At 42.3% G+C, this 21,207-nt stretch overlaps 1 protein-coding gene across 1 annotated transcript; it reads left to right on the top strand.

The window, feature by feature from the left end:
- Positions 1-3,243: 3,243 nt before the first annotated feature.
- On the top strand, positions 3,244-19,968 carry PPP1CC (protein phosphatase 1 catalytic subunit gamma). Its single transcript, XM_055716085.1, has 7 exons — positions 3,244-3,534; positions 13,250-13,381; positions 14,609-14,839; positions 16,411-16,515; positions 17,503-17,726; positions 18,213-18,347; positions 18,773-19,968. The coding sequence occupies exons 1-7, from the start codon at positions 3,480-3,482 to the stop codon at positions 18,860-18,862; spliced, it is 972 nt and encodes a 323-aa protein (XP_055572060.1). The 5' UTR covers positions 3,244-3,479; the 3' UTR covers positions 18,863-19,968.
- The last annotated feature ends 1,239 nt before the right edge of the window (positions 19,969-21,207 follow it).

Below are 21,207 nucleotides of genomic sequence, written 5' to 3' on the forward strand. Positions count from 1 at the left end.
ATATTAGACCCACAAGTCACCTACTCTTGTTTTTGCAGTGTTTGAACAGCCCGTGTAGATCTTTGTTTGAAATGTACACAAACACGTTGAATTTCATGGGCTTAGTAAATATGTAATCTAAGGCAAGGGGAAGTGTGGGTGACTCGCATTTCTTAGGATCCGCCTACATACAGGGATAAAATAATTATTTAATAAAATAATTTCATTATTATCTGCATATATATATGTGCATGTGTGTGTATATAGTGTATATATGTATCATATTATACACACGATAGATGTATGTGTGTGCATATATTAGGTATATATATATATGTACAGAACAATAATGAAACAAACGCTCCTTATTTTGCTCCTGTATGTAGGTGGGTATTTATATATAACATATATTTTTAAACATAGCCAGATTATGAGCAACTGTACAATAAACAAAGTGGCATGTGCATGAGATAGTGAGGACAAATCAGCGGGGAAAATATTTTACATGGAGGCTTCCAAGGAATGTGACCAAAGCGGTGATTTCTTTGTGGCATTTCGGGAAGGGCGCGGGGGGTGGTGGTGGTGAGGAAAATCCACAAAGGCCTCAGAGCTTTGAGCAAGATCAACCGTACATCATGATGTATTTAGCAAACTAGAACGCAAATGGTTGACAAATAGAAAGAGGGGGAATACATGAACCATAAGGTTCAAAATTATGGAACGCTTCAAGCCTGTGTGCAGAATTTAAGGACAAAGGGATTTCCCTGACTGTTCCCCCTCTAGAAATAAATCATTGCTGTGAGCAACACTGGAGAACAAAACAATTTCAGGATATTTATAACACCTTGGCTGGGTCCCTTTTCTAATCAGAGAAGCTGGTGTGGGGTGAGGCTTGTTATTTCCAGCAGAGAAAAGTTAGCTTATTAGAAAGATAATTTTGCGATGGCATTTTAATATCTCTGGCTCGTCATGGAGTTTACTGCTGTTTGGGGGTCCTTACTTTTTATGGTAACATAGCAAAAATGGAAGAGCAAAAGACTGTGCAAAAATACAGCCCCCTCCAAACAGGACACCAAGCACTGGCCGCCTCTGTTAAGATGTGGAGCTGTGGCAAGGCACGTTGGTTATCAAGGTGATGATGGGGCCTGGACAGATTCACCTTTATCTGTCACTTCTCTCCTTTCCTCTTGGTTAAGCCTCTTCTAACAAGAATTGACGGTGCTTTGGACCTTGCCTAATACAGTTCAGCAAGTGAGATATATTCTTTGCCCTGTCCACTGTCTTTTGAAGGGCCGGATCCTTCCTTCCAGAAGTAGGGTGTTCCCAGTGAAGTCTGCACCCTAGAAGGTGCTGAGCTCTCCCCTTCCACCTCATTTTCCCCAGCATTAACAGGAGTGAAAGGCACCCCACTAAAGGTGCTCAGACCCTCAAAGGACTTGGCCCTGGAGAGGGGGTAACAGCTGAAGGTTAAGAAGAAGATATTTCCAGCAAAGAAAACAAGGGCAGGAAGGTTCCTCTGGAAACACTGGACCAATTCCCCTTTTCAAATAACTCAGTTAAGTCCAAGAGAACTTGGCCCACACAATGAGAAAGGATTTGGTGCAAAAGAGCTGGGGTGGGTGGGTGTGGGGGTGGGTGTTGTTCCCTGGGAAGGTGCAGAACAAAAATAGATGTAAATCTGCAAAGGCTGTCACAATGAAGTACATCTGAAGTAACTCTATTGTCTTCAACGGGGTTACTTTGGGCTTACACCATCGTGACTAAGATCAGCATCTCAGCTTGGGCATGCTCATTACAATAAGTGTTCGCTCGGGGAAGTCAAGCATTGCAGCTGCGTCTTGCAACGGGCAAGCGCCTGCCTTTCAGGTAGACTCTGCATCCTCTTCTCTCCTTCCTCCCGCCAGATCTAAGGGTGCTGAGGCTGCAAGTCCTTTGCTTTATCGCCCTCACGAAGCTGAACTCTGCTTGGGCCCCACCGCGGTAACAAGCTTTTATGAGTATTGTATAACTGCCGGCAGGGGGAATCTGGCACGCATAGTGGGAGCAATTCACGCGGGGAAGGGAGGGGAGGAAGAAAGAGGTTGTCACAGCCAGCCATTCAAATTAAAGTAGGAGTCAATAAGCAATTAAACAAGATTTCAGAGAAGCAAACGGAACTGTGAGGAGGGCCCACACAGCCCATCTCTCTTGCCCATGCCATCCAATTTATGAGCAGAACCTCATTTACCTGTTGGTAGCCAAGGTGCAGCTACATACGGGATAAAGTAACAGCAGAAGCATGAAACAAAAAGAGCAAGACACTCTTGAAAGTGCAGGCTGTTTCTCTGTCCTTAAGTATTTCAAAGTGCTGTGCATTTCTTGAAGCCTTTGCAGGGCGAGACCCACGTATCTGAAGGCGCTCAGGAGCCGAAGGGCTTGCTCAGGCTGCACTAACTGCGGTGGGTGAGCGGGGCCGGGAGCTTGTGGCCCCGAGGCGAGCTGGCCACGGGCTCACCCTGCGAGCTGGCCACGAGCTCACCTTCCGAGCTGGCCACGGGCTCACCTTCCGAGCCGGGCCACCAGGCTCACCTTCCGAGCTGGCCACCGGGCTCACCTTCCGAGCTGGCCACCGGGCTCACCTTCCGAGCCGGGCCACCGGGCTCACCCTGCGAGCTGGCCACCGGGCTCACCCTGCGAGCTGGCCACGGGCACCCAGCAGCGGGCACCCTGCGAGCCAGGCCACAGGTCAACCAGGCCAAGGGCTCGCAGGGAGCAGGAAGGGGCCGCCACTGCCTTCCCAGGTCCCACCACTCACCCCGCAGGCCATGGCTCCTCAGGCCGCAGCACCCGTGAGGCAGATGGCGGCCACAGGTGTAATTTTGGTGCTGTTGGCCCTATTCTAGGGCTGGGGAAGCGGTGGATCCCCAGAGAGGGAGCGCACCCCTCACGCCCGCGGCCTCCTGCCAAGCTGCCGTCGCCTCACAGCTCAGCCTCCGTGCGGGTGCCCGGAGGAGGCTGTACTGACAGAAGGCCGACCCCAGCCGCCGACCCCCGCCGTCAGCAGACGCCAAACGCCCTTCTGGCCCTGCTCACGGTCGCGCTTCGCCAGGCCGGGCCGAACCCTGTGACCGCCCCGGTACCGTGTGGCGGCAGTGCCGCACTATTTCACCTCCCGTGAGCGGAAGGATTCCGCGAGAGCAGCACGTCTGCGAGTCGCTTCCCGCCCCGCGCTTCCCGCCCGGCCTGTAAAGGGTTCCCGGTGAGCCGCCTCCCCCTCGCAGTATCCGTGCGCCGGCCGAGCTCGCTGAGGAGACGGCGGCCATTTTGTTCAGGGCTGGGTCTCTGCCGAGAGCAGCGGTCGAGCGGGGGAGCCGAGGGGGAAGAGCGAGAGGGAAGAAGGAGAGCGGGGAGGAGAGGAGGAAGGGGAGAAACGAGCCAGAACAAGGGGAGACGTGCCGGCCAAGCAGCGAGCGGAGGGAGGGGGAGCCTCGGGGAGGGGTCCGCCTTGCCGCTGAGAGGCGATGGCGGATATAGACAAGCTCAACATCGACAGCATCATCCAACGGCTGCTGGAGGGTGAGGGTCGGGGACGGCACGGGGCGGGGGGCCATGGTGGGAGGGGGGCGGGGGGCGGCCGAGCCGGTGCCCGGGAGCCCGCCGGTGCGGCGCCTCGGGGTCCCGCCTCAGCCGCCGCCGCGGGTGATGCACGGCGTCCTGCCTGCCCGGTGAGGTCGGGGGGGCAAAATGGAGGGGCGCCGAGGCGCTTTGTCTCGCCGGGGCTCGCCTCCGCCGCCGCCCCGGGCGGCTGTGCCTGTCAGTCCGAACTTTTCCTTCAGCCCTTGTGTTTCCGAGCTGTTTGTGCCCTCCGGTCCCCTCTGTGCGCCCAGTGCAGTGTTTGGACCAGCCGCCTGCCCTCCTCCTCCCCTGCAGCTCTAAGGAGGTGCTTCATTTAGGAGTGTTTACGTAGGGCACTGTTTAAAAAAAACCTGGAGTTTTCTCTTAGCTTCCGCACATGTACGAGGGCTCTGTGCTTGGCTGAGTAGTCGTGGGGCTCTGGAAATAAGACCTAGCGTGTTTAAAGGGTCTGTTGAGGCAGCTTTTCAGAAAGTCGGGAGGAGACTTGAGGATATCGTGGGTTTAGCTTTGATTAGCTGTTTGCATTAATGCTACCATAGGACTTTGGCTCATCATTCGTAGCATATGGTGACTTTTTAGGTGTGAGTAGAGGGTCGGGTTTCGGCCTTTCAGACGGTCTGTGGAAGAGCTTATTTTCTTGTGTTGTCAGTGCTTTGGGTTGAAAAGAGTTGCTTGAGAGTTTATAAATCAAAGGAAAACCTAGAAGTTGCAGGGGCTACCTTCAGCATCATCCCTTCAGTTGCACGGGTCAGCACCGGACTAGGATTTTGGACTAATCTTTCTTAGGGCAAAAGGCTGAGAAGTAGCTAATGATACATTTTCTTCCAGGCATCAGGGAAAATAATAATTATTCAGAAACGAAGCTAGCTTGATCCAGCTTCATTTCATGTATGTCAGGGCAGGCGCCTTATCTGGACTTGCGCTTGAAGAGCTTGGTCAGGGATTAAACTTTTCTATTTGGCACGAAGTCATCTGAGATGTTGCTGAGGCAAATGGTGAAGAAACGTCTTTCAGCTGTATTGCACCCTTAAAATATTTTGCTTGTGTAATGGTTTGGATAGCAGAAGATCAGGCAGAGGAACTATTGTGCTACTTTAGAAATTATTTGGAGTTACAAATCCTTTAGCTGCGTTACAGGATTGTTGAACTATAGTAAGTAAAATTAAATAGGGTTTTTTCTCTGTTTTTGGTTTTGTCTGTTACCAATTTGAGCTGTTCTGGTTTAAATCATTTAAAGTTTTTACTTTATAAATTCAGACCAGGATTTTCCTGAAACTCCAGTAGTGCAGTTTGCAGGTGTCAGGTCTTGTATGTCTTATGTTTGGTGACATGTTAATAATACATGATCAGTTTTACTGCAAGTATTAGTTACAATTCTTAGTTGATTTCCCCCAGTGTTACTAACGCAGTTTTCTCCAAGTGTAAGTTCTTAATATCAAAAACATGGAATAAGATAATCCTAGAAAGAGACCTGAATGATGTTGAATTATTTCTCTTGTTTAAGTTTCAAAAACTAGTAAGATGTACTATGTCAATATGTTATGTTCATACCCAGCTTATATCAGTATAAAACATTTGAAGGAGAGTTTGTAAATTGGGCTTTGGAAGGTTTACTGACAAGATCTTTTAAGAAGACAGTTCACGCAACTAAAGATGTTACCTGAGGTTGCATCAGCTGCCAGCACTGAAATTAATCTTTTTCCTTTATTGACATTTCAGCTGGGATTTTGGATTCCTTCAGGCAATGATTGTCTTTCAATATTTAAAACAATTACCAGTGTTAGTAACCTATGCTAGTGCTGGTTTTGTTGTTTATTAAATATTTGTTGCAAACATCTTTGCCAGACAGAGTAATGATTGACCTTTGTGGCAGTCTGTCATTTGTATACTTTTTTCCCCCGGAAGAGGCAAAATGATACTGCATTTTATCAAATTATAGTGCTAAATTGTGTGAATTACTGTGTAAATGCCATTCTCTTAGGTTGTTTAAAATTTGATTCTTCTTTACCCTGAAATTACTAAGGTCCGGCTAGATTGGTGACAGGCCTGAACTTCCAAGGTGGAGATCTGCATAGTATTAAATGGAGGGGGAAAAAAAGCTGAAGTATGTGTGAGGATTCACATACTATATAGATTTGGAGCAAACAATAAATTCTTTTTTCAGTGTGGTTCTGCTAGAACAAGCACATAATGTTACTTATATGAAGTCTGATGTGCCTGTGCCAGAACTCTGTTTCAAGTGATCCTTTTCAGACAGGGTTGCACACAGATTAAAAATCATGCTCAAGCATGAAAACACTGCAAAATCTGTTTTAATAATCAGCTTACTAACAAACTGAGTTGCCCAAATCCTTGTGCAAGCTTTAATTTTTAGAACAATTTGGTATTTCATTGCAGCTGTCTTTCAACTGTATACTTAACATATTTTTGTAACAGCTAAACTTTAGGTGATTTTACTACTAAAATGCAAAGGATATGAACAGGGGCTTTATCCGTTCCTTTTTAAAGATAACAAACCTGAGTGTTAAGGAGATGCTTGATCAAATAATTCAAATCAGAGAGAAAATACAGTTAAGCCGGTATTTGTGTTTTGTAATATGCCTTAGCATTACACTGTTGGAATAGACCAAGAGAGCTATGCCAGTAGTGAATCTAATCTAATGGTCGAGATAAAGTGAAGGGTAAATAATAAATTACTCTCACTTTTGTTCTTAATATAGGGTATTAATAATGTATTTATGAGGGGCTTTTACTTGCTGTCTATCCTGATTTCTCTGACCAAATGGTCTTATTGTTACTTTCCCCCAAATAGTTCGTTTTACTAACCCACATTAGACTAGTTAGCTGAAATCATTAGTTTGTTATTTAAAGATCTGGAAGTATATATTCACCTTCTCATTCTAAGGTAACTATTTGAAGAGTCAGTCTTGTGCCAGAGGCTTATAGTACAGAGCCATTTGGCATTGAAATATCACAAAAACCATTTTTCAGTAACATTATTCTGAACCTTGGAAGACTGTTCAATGAGAACACTGAACATACTGATCTTTTTTTGCTGTAATTGAATTTATATTTTTACTTCTTTACTAATGAGGGTTGTGTTCTGCTAGGAACAATTTCATGGGTACAGGTTGTCTAATTTTGTCACTTTTAATAACTGTACTAACAATAATTTTCATAAGAGTAGGGCTTCTAAAGTATAGTAAATGACAATATCCTGCACTGAGTATTGAAATGTCCTGAATGTTCTTAATAGTCGATAAAGGCTCAAATATTTATGGAACTAATTTTATTGAGGAATAAGAAGGGGCAAACATGGGAATGAATTACTTTCCTTCTAGGAGGAGTACTGTAGTAAGTAACTTTGTGGTTCTGAGCTTTTGCCATTGCGTGTCTGCTAAGTCAATACTGCCCGTAGACAAGAAAGTAATAGAAAAGATCCCTGTAAGATGAAAAATCGGTGGCATCTGTATGGTCATGGATAGAGTTCCAGGAGATGGCAGAATTCTTGCTCGGGTCCAGGTGAAGAATGAGTGACAAATTCCAGGATTCCCTACCTGTGAGCATGACTTTGTTTCTGTGTCATGTCAGATGACGTTCCCATTACTTGAGCCCCTTATCAGTTTCCTTCATCTAGTGTGTTGGCAGCTTTTCACAGATAGGTAGGGTCTAGTTTGACAATAGAGCCCATAGTAACATCTAGAAAACAAGATTGAAATGTATTAATCTTATGGTAACAATAAATGGCAGAGTGAAATAATGCAATTTCAACATACGAAAGTGGAACCCAAGTTGAAAGAAGTTTCTGAAAATCTTTTTTGTGCTGCAGCCTCTGCAGATGCTATTAAGGAAGAAGCTAAGTAATGAATGAAAGCTGCTTCGGCTAAAGCCTTGTGAGGCTAGTATGGTGGTAGCCATTCTTAAAGCTGAAATCCTGCTTTGTGCACAAAAATCGGCAAAAATACTGTAAATCCTCCAGACTTTTCTGTTTATACACCCACAGATTTCTATTCCCAGTAAAGCCTGTTGTATAGCTGTCAAAGAAATATTCTTTCTAATTTGCTTTGAATGGGGAAAGGGGGTCATTCCATTATTAAAAATAGTTGAGCTAGAGTGTGAATAAACTTTTGCTGACAACAGAGAAGACAGTTTCTTACAAGTGCAGTTCTCTGATTTTATTTTTTTCACCTTTCTGCTAAATACAGCACCAATTGGGTCTAAAGGTTTGCTTGCTGTTTAGCTGCATGTACTGTGCTAAGCGTCTTGTCTGATTCTCACAGATGTTAATCTGAAATGTCAGATTTCCCTTGATGAGTTGGGATGGTATGACAAAGCTTCTAATAGACAAGAAGCACTTTTTGACCTCAAACTATTAATTTTCCATAGTTTGTGTAGCTTAATGTTAATTGTTTTCTGCTGTGGTTCTAATAATGGGAAATACCTCTGCATTTGGAAGGCAAGGACTAGATCCCTATCACTGCCATGGATTCAGATAAGTCAGTTAAATTCTGTGTTTGCTCAGTCAGCAAAGTGGAGGAATTTGTCATGTCTGAGTATTTGTGATCGGCAAGAGTACATGTTGCTAATAGCTCTGTCCAGTGTGGAAGCATGTTAAAAGATGAAATTTTTTCATTCCAGTTTTGCAGTCATGCAGAATCTTCTCTTTGGTAATGCTGTTGTGAACTTTTGTCGTACTAAAAGTAGACTAGAACTTTTTGTTTTTAGAGGCTCAGGCACTGAGCAGTTGCTTTTCAGTTTCAATTTTGAATTTGAAATGATCTGATCAAAGTTGGTAGTGCCTGCAGTAAAGTAAAACCTTTTTTACATCAACCACTTTCAAGTTATTTATTCCCTTTGTGTCTGTGGTGCAAAACTGAATGTGAAACTGTTGTCAGGAACTGCTAAAAACAAGACTAAAAACAACCTGCAGTATTTTTGGACATGTCTCTAGGATTGTGAACATCTTAATGTAAAATACGGTAAAACTGAGAGACCTGTTTAATAAGCCAAAACATGAACTGACCTGCTGACAGCCTATTTTCTTTAAAACATTTTCTGTATGAGAACTTGATTCTAGCGCTTCAGTTGACACCATTTCAACTGCTTCTTTTAATGTAGCACTGAAGGAAAATGAGATGTTTGGATCACTGAAATTTCTAGTAGTTTGGATTTTCTGCAATTTCTGAATGCTTTCTGAAGTATCTGTCCCTTTCATATTAGCCTTGAATGAGGAATATACTCAGTTTTGCAGTAGCATTTGCCTTTGGTAAAGGATTGTTTGGCATCAAACTGAATATTGGAAAACGCAGGTGATGGGATGCGGTGTAGAAGTCTGTTGTAGTCTATATGCGTGTGGTCTTCTGACTGTTGTATGTTCTTGACCCCACAGTTCTTGACCCGTTTATCCTTCACAGAGGAATGTATAGAAATTATCCTAGATGCCAAGCAGTGCTTTAACTCCTGGCTGCTGCAGCTATGCCTTGTAGTAGCTCTGTTTTCTTGACCAAAATGACAGGTTAAGTTCTTGCTCTCCTTCCTTTTACTTCCTTTTCCCCCTCTGCTGGGCGGCTGTCATACTGCACTCACCTCTGTTAATAATACACTTTCGGTTTAGACTTGGTATCTGTTGTTGCTTTCCAGCAGTTCTCCTCCTTGTCTTGGAAAGCAATGTTAATTTTCATAGTTGCAACATGTTTTCACGTCAGTACCTCTGCAGAGATAATCCGGGCTCCAGGGAGGGAGTACTGTTGCTGTACTCGTGCCCATCCAGTGGAGAACTTAATTTTTCCAAAACTTCTCATGCTTGTACAGTGGAGATGATTTTCCTTGTTAGAAGACTGCCCAGACTGGACATTGAAATTCAGGCTCTCAAAAAATTATTTAAGAATGGGAGTATCTCTGTGTTAAAAAGGGTGGGAATATATTACTGTCTGAAAATAGTGCAGCAGTATGTTGAGGCAAAACACAAATAAAAGTCTGCCCATTTCAAATTATATTTTTCCTCAGCTGGTTAATCTTTAGCTTGTTCCACTGTCAGTTTCAGGCTGTCATTTCTGAGAGAGGTTATGTTCTTTACACATTGAAAGAACAAATGGGCATGTACAGTGCTATCGGGCTGCTCTCTTGACTTTTAAGACTGTAGAGGGATTTTTAAAGGACTGAGCACATATGTTACCATTGTCCGGGTTGGACAACCCAGGCCTGTTAGTTGAAGCTGCAAAGCATCTTTAAATTGTCCTGGGAACAAGCAGTGGGAGAAGGAAATAAGCTATGCACAAACAAGAAACCAGGTGCAGAGCAAGTCCTGGGAACCACGAAATCAACACACTCTCATCGGCACACTCTGATCAGGCGCCTGCAGCATGCCCACCAATCAGCGACACGGACCCCCACATGGCCCAGAGACTTTTATCCGATCACCTGTGTGTAAAGTCGGGTGAGCGGTTGGTTTAAGTTATAAATATGACCTGTTTAATAAAGTGAGCACGGCATGTAGCCATATTGATATTGGTGTGATTGTCGTGACTTGGCCGACTCTCCACGGAGGACCCTCTTTGGAAGACCATGCTGCCAATTAATATTATACTGTCTGGTATCTACAGGCTGCCTTGGTTTGGCCCAAAGCAGGGAAAAACTGTAGACACAACATATTTTTCAAAGTAGATTATTTTTGCCTTTCTTAGTGGGCCTAAGTAACTTGAAGACTCGGAGAAACCTTTTAAGAAGTCATTCAGACTGAACATCTTGTGTTTCCTTGCCAGCTCTTTCATCATGGATGAGAAAATCCTTGCACTAAAAACACAGATTTCTCAAACCAACATGCACTTCTGCATATTGATTCTTCTTAAGCTAAAAATAATATTTCTAGCTTTTCAGGATATATAGGTCAGTGTTAGAAGACTCCAGACACACCCATTTATTCTGTGCTCATTCCATGTTGGACGAAAGTAGTCAAAATGTCGTTGGCCAGCAGCGTGCCATGGAATTGAATCAAATTGTCCTGTTCCTTCATCCTTCTGGTGTCTGTGCAAGTGAGTTTGTGAGCACCAAAGCACTTTCATCTGTTTTTTCTACAAGCGGATGACTAAAACTGCATGGAGATTATACTGGTTCAATGAAAATACATTGGAGAAACATAGGAAGCTTGTATATGAAACAGTCAGTTTTCAGATTTTAATTTAATCTTCAGCAAAAATGAATGCTCATGCTTTATTCATGAGCTTTAGTGACTCAGTGCATTACATAGGCTGTATAATATTTAATACTTTTTAATTTATGGATGCAAGATACTGGGTTTGGTTTTAGCAATTTCTAACAAGACCAAATCGTGGAAGGTTAGATTTTTGGCTTCTCAGAAAACTAAATACAAATATATTATCTCAAAAACAAAGGTGAATTGTAAAATTTAAGAGTAAGGGAAAATTTAACATTTATAATTCAGCCAGCTGATAGCTTTATTCTATAAGTTGCTGTTCTTTATTGCTTTGGGGTATTTGGTATTTCGAGTAACTTGCTCATTGCTCAGGAGCGTTTGGAAAATTACTGTATGGATGAAAAAATTACTGTGTGGATGAAAAGCCTCATGCATGATAAACTGCTGTGACAAAGATTTAACTTTCGTTTATATGCTTCATTACTTCGAATATTTTAATGGAAGACATGAAGTTTAGTGGTATTTCCAGTGTTGCCATGTAATGTCAGTCTTGAGTAATAATACGTAGGCAGTGAATAATAAAGGAGCATGTACTGTTTGAAAGATAACATTGTTAAAGCCATGACTTTTGACCTACCATTAACTTAATGTCACAGTCAGTATACATTGTAATTTGAACTGAAGTTTAATTTTGAAGCTTGTTTGAGGAAAGGTTGTGTGGTTTAGGATATTGTCAATTATTTTGTTGGGCAGCCTGTGCTGCCATGGCTAGGGTCTCTGGGAGTCAGTGTGCAGGGTAGAATTGTTTTGGTAGTGACACTGTAAGTGCTGGCAGAAATTGCATCCAGTGTCACTTGATTTTGTGGATGGATGTTACCCAATCATTGTTTTATTCTTGGTCTAGATCAGATTCGCTGTAACTGAACAGTGTTTCCCACTCTTGGATCAGAAGCTTGCACAAAAGTAGGAGTCTTCTGTACTAACGAGAAATTGTAATCCCTTTGGAACACAACCTTTTTCTTCCCTTCCCAAAGGATTCCCCCTGTCCGACCCACCCCCAGCCTTTCCTACTGCAGTTCTCACTTGATTTCATATAAGTCCCACAGTGACAGTACAGAGATTTGAGTCATTGGTGGCTTCCACATTTCTCACTCTAAGGTTAAACAGTGTCAAGGGAATTAGACTGAAATGGTATCTAAAAGGTTCTTTAGGAATTCAGGAAGGTTCTTGTATTTGAAAGCATTTGGGGCTTGTTGCTTGCTTTTTTGAAACTAAAGATCAAGCCGTTGTGGGTAAGAGTATAGATTCTTAAGTCTCAGTGCCATATGAGTTGTATACAGTAAGTTACCTAACTAGGCAACTACCGGTGTAGTGATTCTGTTTCTGGAGGTGTTGCCAGAGTGTTTCCAGGTATCTGAGGCTAAAGTTCTGAGGCTTTGATATGGCTAACCAATGGGTTATGTTGTAGATGGCTGCATGTTGTCACTGGTTTTGACACCAAATAAAAATATAATAAGCCTCACCAATAATGGCATAGTCACAATTTTTAATTTAGTCTTATTCTAACCCTGTTAAATGCTGTTGCATGCAATTTAGTCATAGTTACAGCATTGCTGCTATAGAAATGTGCTTTGTATTTCTGGACAACATAAATCGGAAAGTGATAGATAAGTGGAGGGAAAGCTGTGCTGGTAGCTGTAGGAACTTGTTCAAGCCAAGCTGGTGTCCTTGTCCAGGCTGGGAAAGAAAACTTTGATGGATGTTTAACGGAACCCATTACTGTGAGTTGTTGCAGTGGGGGAGATTGAAGTGGTGATGGTGGGGCAGGGAAATGGTCTGAGACTGGGAGGTGTAGCTCTCTTACTAGCTTGTTTTTGCTATGCTCAGAGGCAATGATCAGAGCTGTTTTGTTGTGATCCAAAAATGTTTCCTTACGTATAGTTCTGACCTGCCAATCATAGGCTTATTTTTCTTCCATGTGTGCGAACTGCAGTGTAGGATGGGGGGCAGCACAGTATTTATTGGGACTGTAGTCTTGTTTTAGATAATCTGTCGGGCAAGGTTATGTGATAGTTTAGGGAAGCCGACATGTTTGAGCTATGATATTGATGATTAAATGGGGGACTTCCTTTTCTCAAGTTCAGACAGCTTTCCAGAGAACAAGTGTAGAGCTGCTTCATTTAAAAAAAAAAAATCAAAAAAATCCAGTCACATTGTCCAAGATGGGTTTTATAACTAAATAGAACTAAATGGATGCTATTTTAAATGTGACATTTAATGGGGGAAGTGTTAAGCCATGACTTCTGTTAAATGAAAGTAACATACAACTGAAACAGAACATGCCACCCTTTCTCTGGTAACAGCAGTGCAGTTTTACCTCAGCAGACTGATACTACCCTGTTATCTTCTCATTCTGTATTAAACTGGCATTTAGTCAGGCTCTTAAAAGAACACCAGGGATATTGTTGATTTTGGTAACTGACTTCTGGCTCCTTCTGACAGTGCGAGGATCAAAACCAGGCAAAAATGTCCAACTGCAGGAAAATGAAATTAGAGGACTGTGCTTAAAATCCAGGGAAATCTTTCTGAGTCAGCCTATTCTACTAGAACTTGAAGCTCCACTGAAAATATGCGGTGAGTACTGTGATTTTGATTTGAATGCTCTAAGGGTGGGTGTCAGATAAATGCAGACCTTAAGCAGAGAACAAATGCCAGATGCTGCTTTCACTTATTAAGAGTGGAACTAATAAATTATTGTAGCAAAAGGAAAAATAAAACCTTGCTGGATGCTTAGGGCAGAGGACTGGGAGGAGGTAACAAATGTAGGAATTGAAGTGGGGACCAAAATTATGCAAACCCAAAAAGTAACTGGCCTAGTTTTGTTAGCTGTCTCGGGGAGGTGATTCATACAAAGTTTTGGAAAGGAATTTTTGAATCAGTGAAATATTTGGGCCAGTCATGACTGTGAACAACAGGAAACAAAGGAGAACTACAGTAGTTTATTGTAGCTGCTGTTCAGAGTTGAACAGTGGTTTGACAGTATTTTAAAATAATCCTGCTGGAAACTTAAATTTCTCCCCAGTTTCTTGGAATTGCTCTCTAGTTTGGTTTCACCGTACTTGTATGCAGTGATGCTCATTTTGCACACGTGTACATGTCTAGTTTTGTCAAAATAAAAGCCTCAATAAATGCACTTCTAAAAGCTTCCAGCAAACAGTATTTTATCCTCCTCTAACACTGAGGATTTACTTCAAATTGAAGTACCTTGTTCAATATTTATAACATTGGTAGTCTAAAATCATGATGCAGTGTTCTGCTTGTCAGAAACAAAACCATGATTTAAACCTAGGGCAGAAATACCAACTTCATTTTCAATACGACTACTGCTAGAATTTGAATTACTGAGTGTTTCAAGAAAACACCGCAGCTGGTACAAAGGAGAGCACGTTCCCCAAGTGGCCAGTTTTCCGTCAGTATTACTAATGCTGTGTGGAAATTTGAAGAATGAGGTAAAGGTTCCTGATCTCAGAGCCACTAGTCAAGTAAAGGATTTAACTGGATGTCAGATTTTCATTTGAATATGCAGTTGGTTTCTTGGCATCTTGGTTTTGTTTTACATGTGTCAGTATTTTTAAGTAGCTACATACTTTCATATTAGTGCAGTTAACCGTTGCTTTACATAGACATCAAACTTGAGAATGTGATAATTTTATATACATGAACTAATTTTTAAGTATGTTGTAGGCAGTATCTAACAAGTCTCTTACTTTCTGAAGCATCATTCATTTGTTTTTTCTCTCACATCAATCAAAGAATGTAGCAAAGGGTCACTTACATGTTGTTTCTGACTACTCTTTACAGGTGACATCCACGGACAGTACTATGACTTGCTTCGACTCTTTGAATATGGAGGTTTTCCACCAGAAAGCAACTACCTGTTCCTTGGTGATTATGTTGACAGAGGAAAGCAGTCTTTAGAAACTATATGTCTTCTATTGGCCTACAAAATTAAATACCCAGAGAATTTTTTCCTTCTCAGAGGGAACCATGAGTGTGCCAGCATCAACAGAATTTATGGGTTTTATGATGAATGTAAGTAATACAGATGTGTGCATATTTGGCCTGGGAAAGCATTGTAGGAGGTGCTAGTGTTGCAGTGTTAGGGGATTCTTCCCTCACAGTTCCCTTTGTGCACTTCAGGGGGCCCTTGGCCTATTTTAGGAAGGGAAACGTGTCCCTTCCCTGATCCTGTTGGAGTCTGATCCTCACAGTACAAAGCAGCATGTAAGTGGGTAGTTTTGTTTATTGGCTGCTGTGTTAACTAACAGTTCTCACTGGTTCCTGTTGTTGAAGTTCTTAAGATAAGGTCATCTCATAGGAGATTTTACTTGATGTGCTTTACAGAAGTTCACCTCTGTTGTAACTGAACTTGGTGAATGGGCTGGTCTTTACTGTGGTTATGTTACAGTGCTTCCAGCCTACTTCATATTAAGACCTGTAACTCTGTAATTTAAAAAAAAAAAACAAAACCAAAAAAACCAACTTTGCCCTTCTCTGGGTGCAGTCCTGCTGTATTGTGTGCTGTTACTTTGGCAGAAACTTCCTTTCACAAATGGGGCAAAGTGTGTGAAGCCTTCATGTGATGTGTGCTTGGGTTGAGCACCAGATACTTGTTCTTTCAGTAGGTGGCTTCAGCTGCAGAAGTTGTTACTTGAACCAGTGCATCAGCCTTTTAATGAAGAAATGTGCGTGTATTCATGTGGCACCATGAGCATGTCTTTAGAACAAACACAGTGTTAGTAGGTAGTTAATGTGTCCGCTCAGTCACTGTGGAGTGCGTTAAGGTCTGTTATGACAGACTATATGTAGACCTTACACTAACAGAGCAAGTAATTTTGCTGTGAAGTGGAAGTGTATGTTCATGTTTCAAAGGATGTGACTTAATCTCTTCTACATTATCGGGATTTATTAAACTGTTAATTTGTGCTCTGAAGCATTCCCACAACTTGTGTTGTGGGACATACTTGGCTTGTAGCTTACAAGATGTACTCTCCATGTCTTGTTCCCCTTCAATGAGGAAACAAAGATGTGTGGTATTTCAGAGTTGACTCCTTGGAGATTAATCACAGGTTTAGTCATATATCACAAATGTTCAAGGTTCATATCTGTTGGGAGAGTCCCTTTGAAAGTAAAACTGCAGCGCTTTCATTTTTCAGTCCTGTTTCTTTGCCTAGAGAGACTTTATGTGGTAAAGCACTAGCAGAACTTCACAGAAAATATGCTTTCTAAGAATTGCTGTCTTCCCCTGAAGACAACAGCAAATGGCAAGATTTTCTGAAATGGATCAACTTCTCCAAGAGGTAATTTTCCAAAGTAAAGTTGAGACTGGAGAGTCTGGCTGCCAACAGTGGAATATCATTCTGTTGAACAGACCTGTGCTGTCCTCAGAGCCACCTCAGAGTACTCTGCAACACTGGAAGAGACCTTTGCGACTTTGTTAGAGGCAATAAAGTATGTCAGTGGGTATCATAGAAGATAAACTGTATCTAGGCTTTAATGCTAACTTTTTGCAAGACTTAGCAGACTTAAGGCAGCCGTGTTAGCTTGGTTATAGTTGTGTTAGAAAAGCATATTGATTGTTTTTTCTCCAAAATGTCTTCTAGGTAAGAGAAGATACAATATTAAGCTGTGGAAAACCTTCACAGACTGTTTTAACTGTTTACCAATCGCAGCTATTGTGGACGAGAAAATATTCTGCTGTCACGGAGGTAAGTAACAGTTCCTTAGTTGATATCTGAGAAACTGTAATACTCTAGTATCTGTCAGGGCAATTTCATGTTTATGTTGCTGAGGCTTCAAAACTGTAGGGATTTTTCTCTGCCTTGGTTCCTCTGTGAGGTAGGGTTGAGTTTGATGACTATCAGTTCTATGAACTGTTGAGCTGGCAGCTTTGTAACTTCAGTACCAGAAGGCCTATTGAATAGCCTTTCCTTTTGTGTACAGAATCCTTGTAGAGGTTTTTTTGAGGCTTACATGACTAGGAGTTTTATGTACATTCTGAAAACATTCATGTTTTCATAGAATCATAGAATGGTTTGGGTTGGAAGGCACCTTTAAAGATTGCTTAGTAGAATCCCCCACTGCCATGGGCAGGGACATCTTTCACTAGATCAGGTTGCTCAAAGCCCCATCCAACATGAGGAGTTTGGAGTTTCAGTTGTAGAAACTGGCTCTCTTACTCTGTGATACCTGCTTTGTGCAACTTTTCGAAGTAAGAAAATACAAACTGCACTTTAAATGTTTTATCACTTGCAAGTAATTACAGTTGCCTGAGGAGACCTATCAGTGAAAAATAGTATGAAGTCTGTTTGATACTGTATTTCATTTTGCTAGGCCTGATTGTTAAAATAAACATACCCTGTGATTTCTAGTATTATTGCTTCTTTTACTTAACAGCTCTTTTAACAGGCACTTGCAAAATATTAGTGAGATTCTTGTAATCCTGTAAAATGTGGAAATGGCTTTGCTTATCTTGCTTCCAGTAAATCTTCTAGAAAGTGACTTGTCTTCTGTTACAAAAGCTTTAAAACAAATGCTGGATTAAAAAAATGTCAGTTAATATTGCTATTGAACTATGCAAAATTGCAATGGTGAATCAGTTTGAATACAAATTGTTTTGTCTTTAATTAATACCTCAGTCTTGGAGAGCAAAGTTGGGCTAAAACGTGAACTGCCCATGTCTTAACTTTGAACAGGTTTGTCACCAGACCTTCAGTCAATGGAACAGATAAGACGAATTATGCGCCCCACTGATGTACCAGATCAAGGTCTACTTTGTGATCTCTTGTGGTCTGACCCTGACAAGGATGTCTTAGGCTGGGGTGAAAATGACAGAGGAGTGTCCTTCACATTTGGAGCTGAAGTGGTTGCTAAGTTTCTCCATAAACATGACCTGGATCTCATATGTAGAGCTCATCAGGTATTTCAATTTTGTATGGTAAACCATAGAATGATTTAGGTTCGGAGGGACCGGAGGTGGTTGTCTGGTTCAACCCTACACACGTGTACTCAACACCAGACAAACCAGTGTAAGCCTGAGTTGCTGAGGATCTTGTCCAGCTAAGTCTTAAACATCTGCAAGGACTGAGGTTACACTATCTCTGAACAGCTTGTTCCAATGTTCAACAAGCCATGTAATGACCGTTATTTTTCTTAAGACATAAAAATTGTGGCTCTGATTCCAGAACAAGATTGTCTTGAACCTTGCAGAATCCTGGTTTTCTCATTGCTAATGGGCTCTGTTGCTGAACTGGATCCTGCGATGGTCTTCCTGTTTTGGTGTAAAAGTTTGGAACTTTTGTTCCTTAGATGGAGCCAGTTTTTCAGCTGCTGGCTCTGTTAAAGCTGCTTTGCACCTTGGCAGGAAGAAGTTGTCCAGTCTAATGTTTCTGCTTCCTCTCTAAAGGTTGTTGAAGATGGATACGAGTTTTTTGCAAAAAGGCAATTGGTAACTCTCTTTTCTGCCCCAAATTACTGTGGAGAATTTGATAATGCGGGTGCCATGATGAGTGTGGATGAAACTCTAATGTGCTCCTTTCAGGTATGGTATCTGAAGGTTTCACCTCCTAGTTAAGAGTAGTCATACTTTAAATTTGCTCTGTTTTGAATGGATGCTTGACTATTACAAAGCCATAATGCTTGTTTCAGGTATTTACAGATACTGTATGCAGACAGGGTTCTGTGAGTGCGCTCAGGTCTTCAAAAATCTGATAAGCCCGTGCTGGTGTGAGTAGATGAGCTGGTTTACCCTGGAATTAAATCATCCGAGCAGAGCTACTAGCTGTTAGCCTGCTCCCACTGGCATGGGTGCTCAGATCAGCTGCTCTGTCATAGCTCTGAGTAGGAAACACATTTATTTCTTGGCACATTGGTGACTCGTCCAGATGACCTGTATAATACCTTCACTAGTGAATTAATTGGAAGAAAGCTAAAACTTTTTGCTAAATGACGGAACTATCTTTTCAGATTTTGAAACCTGCAGAGAAAAAGAAGCCCAATTCCAGCAGACCTGTAACGCCTCCCAGGGGTATGATCACAAAACAAGCAAAGAAATAGTCGCTTTGGCGCTGCCTTGTTGGGACTTGTATTATAGTATATAACCTCCATTTTTAAAACTGTAATGTGTACTGTTCAGCTTGCTCAAAATAGATAATGTGTTTGTGGTTTTCCTTTTGATTTGATGAATGGCATTTGCTGGTTGTAACAGCGAATGACAGACTTTTCTCACTCCCAGGAAAAGAGTTTTAAACTTACCTTTCGTTGGTGTTACAGCTGTACACTCCACAGCATCTTATCCTGTTGTTCTGGGTAATTGTACAACTGACTTTCGGAATCTGTACAATGAGTAGTGTAAATGCTTGTTTTCTTCTTTAGGATCTAAAGAGGGCACTAGTGTGCTGTGAGAGTAGAAATTTGTACTGTCAGAAATTACATACTGTTTATACAAACCACTGTGAACTTTTTTTACGTTAAATTTTGTTTAAAAGGGATTGCTTTTCCTTTAATGTCTTGTCATGTACACGTTGGTTTTATTGCTGTCAGCATTAGAAATAACCTTCAGCCCCGCCAGCATCACTGGTATGATGTATATTTAATTCAGACACATCCCCCTCCGTATACTTCAAATGACAATTAAAGCCATTATTTTAAGTGTTTGTGTCTCTTTCCTGAAGCCAAAGTTCGCTTAGAAAACTGTTTGTACACGACCCACCATACTGAGTTGGCAGGGCCTTCCACTGACGCCTTCCTCTTGGAGATAAAAGGAAGTCCTGACTTGAAATAGCAAGTAGAAATGCTGTGCTGTTTATTTTATTCATAGTCAAAGTAAACACACATTTTTGTACAGTTTCCGTACGGTCACTCAAGGGGACCGTTCTCCGGCGGCATCAACCCAGTGGCAGCCAGTGTCGAAGCTGGAAGTTGCGGCGGTGGTTCTAGGTCTGCCCGGACAGTTTTGTGTGTTTTAGCCTAAAGACTTTGTTCTACAAAGAAACCTGGAACATAGCTTGGTAAGCCAGCCAGAGGTGTTGGTCTCTGTCGCCGGTTTATATAAATCTCTCACAGAACCTTGTTTTTTAAAAACTGTTAATCTTTTTTGAACAGATAACAGTGTACAATACCATGTAGTGAAAAATCACTTATTAAATGAAGAAATTGTTAAATCTTCTCAGTGTCGGTTTATCACCACGTATACACTACTGCTATCAGAGGACCTGACTTAGATAAATAAATTGTTCTGGAAACCCACAAATTCTTGGTTTGGATTTGTCTAAGCTACAGGCACCAGAGGCACGTTTTTAAACAAGAGGGTTGGATTTAGATCTGCTCCTGGAGTTTTAACATATCTATTGCCCTTAAATACAGGAGCCTCTCACCAGAGGAGTGTCCTGGCTTGGGCCAGGGTGGCGAAGGGCCGGGGCTTGTGTTGCGGCAGCAGTTTCCAGTGGCACGCATGTGGGAGGACGTGCACTTCTCTGCTTGAGTGTACCTCAAGTGAGGTTAGCCTTAAAAGTACGGTGTTGTTGGGACTGTGGACTTAAAAGGACAAGACTGATTTCCTCCAGTTTTTAATTAAAAACCTAAATTCTTAGCAAAGAAGGGAAGTTGAGTAAACTTGCTGTTGCTGCTGTTCGCAAGGTTTGGTGTACACCAGCTGCAGCGAGTTGCCTCGAGGGTAATGGATGAGGTGTGATGCGGGCTCTGGGCAGCGTGCTGCCTTGTCCGGGATGCAGTGCACTGTTGGTCTGTGTTCCTTCTGCTGCTGCTTTCTCTCCTGCGTGCCTTGTGGGAAATCCTGCAGGATTTTTAGATGTCAGATGACGTGGTTTCTTCAGCATCACTAACTAGCCTGGCCTGAACTGGCTGCAGCGCCAAGCGTCAGGGGTGTGGTGGAGCCTGCTCCTGGAGGACTTGCAGTGCCCAGCTTAGAGAGACCACCGGCTCTGTTCTGGCATCCCACGTAGCGCGTGAGTTCCCCTTCTCTTCTGGAGTGAGCAGAGCTTTTTTGACAAGAACACATTTTCTGGGCAGCCCCCAGCCATTGATTTTATTTCTACATTTATCTCCCTGCCAGATCAAAGAGCCTTTTCCTACTCTACCTACCCCCCAAGCTAATTAATCGAACAACCTCTTGGTAACTTTTGATGAGCTCATTGTATTAGGTGTCAGAGATTGCCTGTTGGAGGCTTCCTCACAAATTTACTTTCACCCTTTAAATCACAATTGTGGTTTTCTTTATAGCTCTGTAATGTTTCTCCCTCCTTGTAAAATAGTCACCTGCTGTCTTTTATTGATCAAGTGAATAATGGAGCACATGTGGAGCCAGTTTTCACATGACTCGTACCTAAAGGAATGCATTAACCCATCTCTGCAACCGTAGCTTGCCAGCCACCCTGCCTGTC

This window comes from Falco cherrug, chromosome 1, assembly GCF_023634085.1.
Source record: "Falco cherrug isolate bFalChe1 chromosome 1, bFalChe1.pri, whole genome shotgun sequence".
Lineage (NCBI taxonomy): Eukaryota > Metazoa > Chordata > Aves > Falconiformes > Falconidae > Falco > Falco cherrug.